The sequence below is a fragment of the Clarias gariepinus genome, chromosome 16 (genome assembly GCF_024256425.1).
Source record: "Clarias gariepinus isolate MV-2021 ecotype Netherlands chromosome 16, CGAR_prim_01v2, whole genome shotgun sequence".
Taxonomy (NCBI): Eukaryota; Metazoa; Chordata; class Actinopteri; order Siluriformes; family Clariidae; genus Clarias; species Clarias gariepinus.
The window spans coordinates 27,847,406-27,857,732 of record NC_071115.1 but is presented as its reverse complement, the minus strand read 5'-3'; the positions used below and the strand labels follow the sequence as shown (position 1 = coordinate 27,857,732).

At 40.8% G+C, this 10,327-nt stretch overlaps 1 protein-coding gene across 1 annotated transcript; it reads right to left on the bottom strand.

Moving 5' to 3' along the window:
- Positions 1-8,957: 8,957 nt before the first annotated feature.
- Positions 8,958-9,941, bottom strand: LOC128544313 (aerolysin-like protein). The gene has a single exon (XM_053514319.1). The coding sequence runs from the start codon at positions 9,933-9,935 to the stop codon at positions 8,958-8,960; it is 978 nt and encodes a 325-aa protein (XP_053370294.1). The 5' UTR covers positions 9,936-9,941.
- Between the last annotated feature and the right edge of the window lie 386 nt (positions 9,942-10,327).

Genomic DNA, 10,327 nt, shown 5'->3' with positions numbered 1-10,327 from the left:
CCTAGGCCAAAATAATAAACAAGAGGGTATTTTTATTTTAATAGCTAGATTACCTGCAAAAAAAGACAAAACACAAACAAAAATACAGGTACCTTCCCTGACTCCCTAAACCAAAACAGTGAGTAAATTCCCTCATCCCAAAATAAATTGCAGCCACACCCCTATTACTGGTGAGTGCACAAACATAGTGAAATTATCTACAAATATATACAAAAAAACAAGCAACGAAACCAAAGGGACAAAGTAATAAAGTCAAAGAGAGGCAAAAAGTCAAAAACCAAAATACACAAGCCAATATCAAAATGCCAATATCAAAATGCCAAAATCACAATCCAAAAATAATCTCTCCAACACAACCAACACCTCACCTACATGCCTCCTCTTTTTCCGTGTCTCTCTCTGGTTTATATATGGTCGCACTGATTGATGACGTCACTCTCAGGGCTAAAGCGACTGTGTGGAAGGTCAGGTAGATGCCGGTGTAAGACGACAGCCAGAAAACCTGGAGTGGAGTCTGGAAGGGCGTGTGACAAAGCAGAGCAACACAGACACATACAAAACATATACAGTGACCAAAATGTTGCGGGTTGTAACAAGCAGTGAAGGAAGCAAAGCAGTGCTACAGGAGGAAACTAGAGCAGCTCCAACAGATTGACCTAGAAGCCTGTGGAAGGGATTAAGACAATAACAGACTATAAAGCACCAACCCACGGTATGACGAACCCGGACGTGTCACTGGAAATGTGTTTATTATCTCCGAGCATGATGTGAGGAGAGCCTTTAGGAGAGTGAACACCAGGAAAACAACAGGACCAGATGGCATCCCAAATCCAGCCTTTGAAGCCTGCGAACACCAGCTGGCACCAGTGTTCACAGAAATATTAAACTTTCCCTTCTCCCAGTCAGTGATCCCCACATGCTTTATAGAGTCAGTCATTGTTTCTGTCCCAAAGAAACCCCATCCTGCTTCCCTAAATGCTTATCACCCTCTAGAATGTTGGCAAATGCCATAAAAACAGTGTGCTGTATCTCCACACTCCCTCCTCAATTAATTTCCCGGGCCGGCTTTATATCCTGGTCAGGTGACCACGTACGTCACCATCTTCCCGTGCCGCCTGGCTGACGACTCTTGCAAGAGTTTGAGTGGGAACCAATGTACCCCCGTTGGTAGGCAAATACAACCCTCCCTCACCCTCAGCCCTGGAGCCCATCAGGGCTGTGTGCTGAGACCCCTGCTTTACTCACTATACCCCTTTGACTGTGTGGCCACTACCAACTCCACCACCATCCTTAAGTTTGTGGATGACACCGTTGTGGTGGGCCTGGTCTCTGACAAAGATGAGACGGTCTACCTGGAAGAGATTAGGAATCTGAAGAACTGGTGCCAGAGGAACAAACTTCACATCACGCAGAATCTCTCATGGTCCTGTCACATCAACACCATGGTGAAAAAGGCCCAACAGCATCTTTACCACCATAGATGCTTGAGAGACTTTCGACTGCCTTCTAAGGTGTTTAGGAACTTTTACTTCTGCACCATAGAGAGCATTCTGATGGGAAACATCACAACCTGGTTTGGGAGGAACTACTTAATGATGCCTGGTTCGGGAACAGCACCATGCAGGACTGACAAGCTCTTCAGAGGGTGGTGCAATCAGCTAAATGCATCATCCGCATCAAGCTGGCAGTCAGGAAAGCAATTTTGTTCCCTGAAGGGCAACAAAATGAAACTGAGGAGAAGCTTATTTCCAAAGGCTTTACAGACTCTCATTCACAATACCACACAGGACATCAGTAAACACTCTGCTCCTATTCATATACTAATCAGCACATTGCACATCAATGCACATTTGCACATTTAACTCATTTGCTCATTTACACATACTGTGTACACTGTTATGCTGCTATGCTCATGACTGGACATTCCACTTCAATTCCATCTCAATTCTATTAACTTTTTTTTTCACTACTTGTACATAATGGCAAATAAAAAAAACAGTTTTATATATATATATATATATATATATATATATATATATATATATATATATATATTCCATACTGCATTTTTTAAATTATTATATACTTATTTCAAATGTTATATTCCTTATTTGGATATTTTTTTTCACACTCTATTTTTCTTTTTATTATTATATTCTTATTGTCAAGAACTAACCATAGGTGACCAAAAGACGTAGCTTTAGCGGTTAGCCCTTTGTTGCGTGAATGGTAAACCCAAACGCAATAGAACACGAGTAGGCAGGATAATCACGCTATTTAATCTAGGGACTTTCACGAACGGGGAGCAAAGGAAAGACACAATCTAACCCGTGTCCTATAAATACACACTCGATCAGAAAGCAAACTTGTCTCTGAAATTCCTCTGGAAAACCCAGACGTGGTCTTGTTCACTGACGGTTCAGCCCAGGTGCTGAATGGATGCAGACGGGCTGGATGGGCTGTGTGCTCATTACATGCTGTCATACCTTACAGTCGTCTTCCTGATCATCTCTCTGCACAAGTTGCGGAGCTTGTTGCTCTGACTAATGCATGTGTTTTGGGTACAGGATGTTCAGCCACAATCTACACTGACAGCCGTTATTGCCACAGTACATGACTATGCAAGCATTTGGCGACGACGTGCCTTTCTAACAGCTTAAGGAACGCCAATCAAAACTGCTTTATATGTGTTTGACCTCTTGTCCGCCTGTGAGCTTTCAAAAAGTTTAGCAGTAGTCAAGGCACACTGTCCACAAAACACTGATAAAGGCAAAGGAAATGCCCTGGCTGTTGCTGCGGCCAAAGCTGCATGCAGGCTGCCTGCTATCACAATCTCAGCCGTCAAAACCTCGAACTTTGCTGATGTGAAGGTTGAGTCACAACAACTTTAATCTTCCCTGATGGACATGTTTGCTAATGCTCCAGCACTAGAAGTGCGGTCCTGGGTTGATAAGGGGGTAAGCCTAGACTCTATTTGTCAGGCTAACAACAGTGCAGCTGGATTGCCAACTCCTGCAGTTCACACTCCAGCGCCAGCAGGTCCATTCAAACACCTGCAGGTCAACTACATCACCCTTCCTCCATGTCAAGGTAAACGAGATGTGTTGGTGGTGGTTGACCAATTGTCTCGCTGGGTTGAAGCCTACCCAACTAAAACAGGCACAGCTCTGCACACTGCAAAATCACTGGTCAAGGACTTTGCCGAATGCATTTATTCAGATCATGGAACTCATTTCACTGGACAGGTTGTGCAGGAAGTCATGAAGTTGTTGAACGTTCAGTGAAATCTTCACTGCCCTTATAGGCCCTAGGCCTCTGGGCAGGTTGAACATTAAAACCAGACACTAAAGCTACGATTGTCCAAGCTTCATCAGAGTGGAGTGTCATGGGTAGATGCACTACCAGCTGTTCTGTGCAGCATTCGGTCATCTCCTACAAGGGGGATTGGTCTCAGCCCATATGAGATCATAACTGGCCGACCCATGGCCTTGCCAGGCACACTTGATTTGAGACAGGCAGATATCCATCTGACCTCTGATGCGCTGTTGAAGTATTGTGAAGAGCTCACTGATGCAGTCAGTGCTGCTCAACAAAGTGTTTCAGGCGCATGGACCTCACCTGAAAAGGGAGGCCATGCCATTGTACCAGGACAGTGGGTGATGATCAAAAATCACACTGCTGGGCCATTGGAGGAAATGGAAAGGACCTTTTCAAGTTCTTTTAGTAACCGATTCAGCAGTTTTATGTCAGCGACGTAAGACCTGGACTCATGCTTCACACTGTAAAATGGTGTTACCTCCTAAATAGGGTCAGTTTGGGTGGCTCTGGGAGAAGAGCTTTGAGAGTATCCGATGGCGTTTAGGCTGCGGGTGTTGCACTTGAAGTGAAGATCGGGAAAAAACACAGGATTCCGAAGATTTTATTTGAATAACTCACAGAGAGAGAGAAAAGAAAAGCCATACCATCTTTGTGTTTACTACCTGATTCTGCTATCTCTCGTTTGTGTGTGTGTGTGTGTGTGTGTGTGTGTGTGTGTGTGGTGTTGTTTTTTTTGCAGGAACAATCAAATGAGGCATTCTGAAAGTTGAAGAAGCTGAAACGAGATAACCACGAGTCTGCTACAGGATACCACGGGTTCCCGTTTTCTCCCAGCTGGCCATACAGCACACTTCAGCGTCCTTCGACATCTATTCATGCCATGCTGAGACAAAATTCAGCTATCCTCGCTGTCATCGCCACCACATCTCAAGAAGCTAATTTTGTCGATTACACACATAGATTTTCTCAAAATTGTGATCATAAAATAGTTACAATCACTGGGTTCACATTATACAATTACACTTATGCTGCCACTGGAGCTCGAGGTTATTTTATTAAGAATTTCAGAAGATTACTTTCCCCTATAGTCTGGGGGAGCAATGTAAAGGCCATTACTTGTTCAGCATGTGCCATAACCATTAATTCATGTCCTGTATTACATTGTCAAAACGTAAGAACATATCAGTTGTATCCTAAAATCAAGGTCAGAGTGTTTTTTAATAAGTATCAACAAAATTTGACATACATCAGTTATCCGCGGTATACTAATGGTATTGGTTTTAATGCAGGGAGCATAGCCGTTGGTAATGTTAATACATGGTGGGAAATTCTCAAATTGTACAATGGGGAAACTAACATTTGGGACACTTTTACTCAGATTCGCTCTTCTGATGATATTTAACTGTCTGGTAAATGTGTCAGGTGCTGATTTTGATAAGAGAAACACTTTCCATGCTTTGTTTACATTAACTCAGAACACACTGTACCCAGGCTGTGAAGTCTGCATTCCTCATCCAGTGAGTGTCTCTGCTGGCATTGCATGGTCAGGACATGCCATTTCACTTGCGTTTTATTGCATATTAATGTATCAGCATTCAACATAACTACTTGTCATAATGTAACTCAAGCAGTCGCCACTCAGTGTTGCTCTCCAGGGGTGGAAGTCTGTAATCAGACTTATCTTCCCTCTCATAGTGTAACTGACGTCATTACCTTGACTAAATTTCCATGGTGTGTTAAAAATCATGTAAGGGACTCTTCCTTTATGCGTGAAATCTCTGGGGCATTGTGCAGTTTTATCATCAAACTCAGTAAATTTAATCTAAAAGATATTCACACATTTCCCAAGTTCAATCTAATTTTACAGCTCATTCTATACTTGATTGTGTTTCTGAACCTGGTTCATGGGTTAATTGGCTCTCAATTAATAAATTCTGTTGTGTTTCAGCTCCTTCTGGTACTTACTGGTGTGAAAGTACCGCATATAGCGAATTACTCACTAGATTCAATGGCCGATGTTCTTTAATCTATCTTCTTCCAGCCATGAGACCTCAACACCCAAATCTTAATCTTTATTTTTATTTACAATATCACTGATGATGAAGAAGGTTCTGGGGTGGATGACTAGGACCCACACGGTGATGATAGGGTAGAGCAAGCGTTCCCCGATGAACAGCTGCCTCCTCCTTCTCCATCTGTCAATGCTAAAGATGACCGAAGCCTCATTTCCATGGTGCTGGCAGCCCGCGTTGGTCATCTGAAAATGGCTTTGCAGGCACTAGAAGACAGACTCACCCAGCAAATGGATGAGCTGTCCGAGCAGGTGGGTGAGCTGCAACACCATCAGAATGCTGATATATTAGTGAGCCAGCACAAACTGGAAAGTGTCCAGGCAGAAATGCAACAACTGTGCCAGACAGTAAAAAAACAATGTGAGGATCAATTGAATGACGCAGGCCGTTCCATGATGGAATGTATGAAAAGGCGGGACTCACAATTAAAGGCCATGATGCGTGCACAGCCGGTCGCTACCTCTACTCCTTTCCCTCAGCCAGGGACCAGTTCTCATCCTCCTTTTCCCAATAGCTGCTCACACGCATCGACCTTCAAGGCCCCTGTGAAGCTGGATTTCCCCAGGTTTGGAGGTTTTGAGGAAGAAGATCCCATCAATTTTGTGAAAAGGTGTGAAGAATACTTAGCCTTACATCCACTCTTTGATGGTGAAATACTGGCCACACACCCCCTCTGTACTTTCCCACACTGCAAAAGATTGGTGGACAGCAGAAAAACACATTTTTAGGAGCTGGGTGTCCTTTAAATCTGCGCTGCTGAAGTATTCTCACCGAGCACCATGAAGTCAAGGCTGAGAGGCGTCTGAGGGAGCGACTCCAGCATCCTGATGAGAGCATACGGGACTTCACCGTTCAATATCCTGCTCTCTGCCTGAGGTAGAAACCAGGGATGACTGAGAGAGAGATTGTGCAAGCAACACTGAGGAACTGTAATCCTCGCATTGCCAGCCTGCTGCGGAGCACAGTCACCACCACACGTGAGCTGGTGCGAATTGGAACACTGGTGGAGAGGGATTTTAATGCCGCCAAAGCATTTAAGCAAAGGCAAAACCCTACCCTAAAAACTACTTCACAAATCTGACCTTTATGGAGGGGTGGCAAGAAGAAAGCAATTGTTGAAAATAAGAAGTCCCGTTTGAAGTTTGCTATAAGCCATGTTGGAGACACATGAAGAAGGTGCTCTGGTTGCTATGTGTGGCGGAAAACTAATACTGTGCATGATGGTGGTGGCAGCATCATGTTGTGGGGATGCCTCTCTTTAGCAGGGACTGGGAAGCGGGTCAGAATTAAAGGGAAGATGGATGAAGCCAAATACAGGGCAAGACTCTAACTTTGACTAGACCGTTCTAACACATGAATATGCTTTGATCTAAACAATTCCATTGTAGCTATAGCTGTATGTTTATGGTTGTTGTCTGGAAGGTGGAAGGTGGAATCTACCCTAGTCTCAAGTCTTTTGCAGACTCTAACAGTTTTCTTTTTGTTAGAGTCTGCAAAAGACTTGATGTGAAATGGAATTTTTTAACACGTTTATATCAGATCTATAAGTTAGAGAGAAAGAGAGCATAAATATCTTGTTTTATATTTAAAAAATCCATTACATCATTCATAAGGTAAAATATCAAAAGGTTGCATTTGAAACCACTCCATAGTGTATGAGTATATGCTGTTTTCCTTCCAAGAGGAATGGAGTCTGTAGAAGCATTGATGAATCCAGTATGCATCCGTTTGGTTGTTCAGTTTGTTTGTTTTTTACCATGTACTTTCTAGTATGAGCTGGCAGATCAGTCCACTGTAGATATTAATCTATCATCTTACATAGTGTGACTAGTATCACCGGTGATAAAGCATACATCTGGCATGGACATGTATAGTTGTGGAGTTTTACAGTATACTTTGTTTTCAGTATTGCATTAAGTGAGCATGTTATGCTATTGCACAGAAATGTTTCCATATGCATCAGCTAACTGTAATACTGTACCACTGATCCTAATGAAGAAATCTTGTCATAACTTATGTACCAAATGTAGTTAGTATACAATCTTGTATGCAAAGTGATAAAGTGGGTATGTTCTGCAGTTACACAATTATAAGGTTCACCAAGGTTATTTATAAGGGAATTCTTGATTAAAGCAAAATTAATTATTGATTAACAGCACAGACTTACTCACAACATAAATAAAATTCTTAGTAAAAGTTATGGTTGAACTGTGTCAGCACATGTTTTTTTTTTTTTTTGGTCTTTTTTTTGCACGAGCACAAACAAGCGAGGGTGGCATGGTGGTGTAGTGGTTAGCACTGTCACCTTGCACCTCCAGGGTCCGTGTTCCCGGCCAGGCTCGATTTCTGCCTCAGTGTGCATGGAGTTTGTATGTCCTTCTTGCGCTTGGTGGGTTTCCTGCTTGTGTGTGCCCTGCAATAGATGGACCCTGTCCAGGGTGTACCCTGTCTTATGCCCCAAGTCTCCTGGGATAGGATCCAGGTCCCAGGCCCTCCCACCAGGATTAAATGGTATAGATGATGAGTGACTGAGTGACTGAGAATATATTTCCAGTATTATTTGTACTTAAAGTATTTTAAATTCATGAATCCATGAACTATTTGCTTGATTATAACATTTTCCTCCCAATTTAACTGAAGGAATTTAAGTAAAAAGTTAAGTACAACAAAGCTAATCTGATGGCAAAATGCAGAAGAAAGTAGGCAGTCTTAAAGCTTATACCAAACTTCCAAAGAAAGGTGAGTGTGTGTCCATACAGTTTCTGTTATCTGGAAGGCACATTACATATGATTTGGGGGTAAGTTTTTTAAACTGTCACTAAAACAGATTTTTTTTTAGTGAATAAGAATGAGAAGATTAGAAAAAAAAAAAAGTATAAAATCAGTATGTCTGTGATACACACGGCAGACATACAGTAGAATGGTCCCTATGGCCTTTTGTTTCTATAAAAAAATGATCTATTTTAGATTTGACTATGTATACACCTACAGTGCCTTGCAAAAGTATTCATACCATTTGAACGTTTCCACATTTGTCATGTTACAATAAAAACATAAATTTAGCATATTTAATAATTGTAACTAATTGTAAAATGAAAGGAAAATGATAAATAGTTTTCAACATTTTTTACAAAGCCAAGACTTTGTATTCCCAAAGGGAAAAACAAGTTGAAACAGTTGTATAGTGATTATGTTGAGGCTGATTTTATTCAGGAAACCTTTACAGAATATAATCTTAATTAGTGAAAATTATATAATCAAATAAAATTGTAACAGTTGTAACAATTGTAACAAAGTTAGAGTTAAACTAAAGATAGAAAAACATCAAATAAGATTATTTATAATGTATTTAAAGAATGTTTTATAAAATAAAACCACTGGAAGTTAAACAATAACTGTTGTTTTTAACAGGTTTTAAAAAAATAATCATCACTGGGATTATTAAAAGCAAACGAGTAAAGCAAATAATCGAAATCAAGCTAACGTGAAACACAAATATTACTGATTCAATATTAATTATTTAATAGATGATATTCTTTATTTTAAACTTTCTCAAATGTTAAAAATTTACTCTAAAGCTTCGGAGGCCCCAGCGAGGGTTTTGGCTGATTCGTTCATAATTACTTTTCCACCAGTGTAAGTGACGCCCTTATAGATTCCACTGGTTTTGAACTTCAGCACACCTCCATTATGGCAAGTAATCTTGACTTTACCCTTAAAAGGAAGATCAACTGTAGCACAGCCAATATTAATGTCCACATCTACAGTTTTACCTGGAGGGACTTTAACACCAAATGAGTAATGCTCCATTTTTTCTTTACTGGTCACTGAAGAATATGTACTCTCAACTCCAAGTTTTAATTCAAATCTTGTTTTGCCCTCTGCAATCAGTGGGATTCCTGCATTCACTTCAAGGCTGAATGTGACTTCCACTTTTCCAGTAATAGACCAGGAGGATGTCTTGGTGATTTTTTTGGAGGTGTCAATTTTATATTCTTGAGTTTGAGTAGTGTTATTTTGATAGGTCATTGATTTGATTTCCCTGACATTCACTTTGGGCATCACATCATTAAGTGTAGGATATTCAACATCTGTAAGCTTAGTAGACCTAATTGTGTTAATGAACATAAACCCCAAGCAATCAATATCTGAGCCTGAATTTCCTTTGATTCCCATGCAGATCCCAGAAGCAACATCAACTGGAACTTCTCTGTTCAGCTTCCCACTTTTCATGCGTACATAGAACTCCCGGGAGTGAGTTGTCTTGAATTTGATGGCACCCAGACGTGTTCCATCTTGAATTGCCCAAAGTGAAAGGGAGGTAAAATGCTCTCCGTCTGCAAAAATAAATTCTGTAACATCGCCATCATCTGCACCAAATTGCTTGGACTGGCCATCAGTAAGCCAAACCTTCATGGCCTTCACCTGCCAGTCACCAAGCCACACCCAGAACTTTTTTAATGTGGATCCATTTTCAGCGCCTATAAATTGAAATGGTTCTCCACCTTTCCCACCAATTACAACAACATCTGCCAGGTATGACATGATCTAGCACTTAACCCCAAAAAGGAAAACGGCCTATAAGATAAAAAAATTATAATTAGTATTATGATAAAGAAGCAGAAGTTACAGCCAATATTGTTTGATTATTCCAAATAAGGTTTGTTTACTGGTTACTGCTTTTTATAGCATTTTTCTGAATGTAGAAACTTTTATTTTAAGAAATCCTTGCTCTAGAGCAGTTACTGGCAACAATGTGGTTGCCTTTAAATAAAATGGAAATTCAGTGAAAGATGTCATGTTGCCTTGTACCCTAAAGGTTTGTACAGTATTAAAACCTCATTTACTACAGCATCAGTGTAAAATAGTTCTGTTTACCTTAAAAAAAAGCAATTCATATACAGTTAGATTAACATAACTTGTCACAATCTACTGTG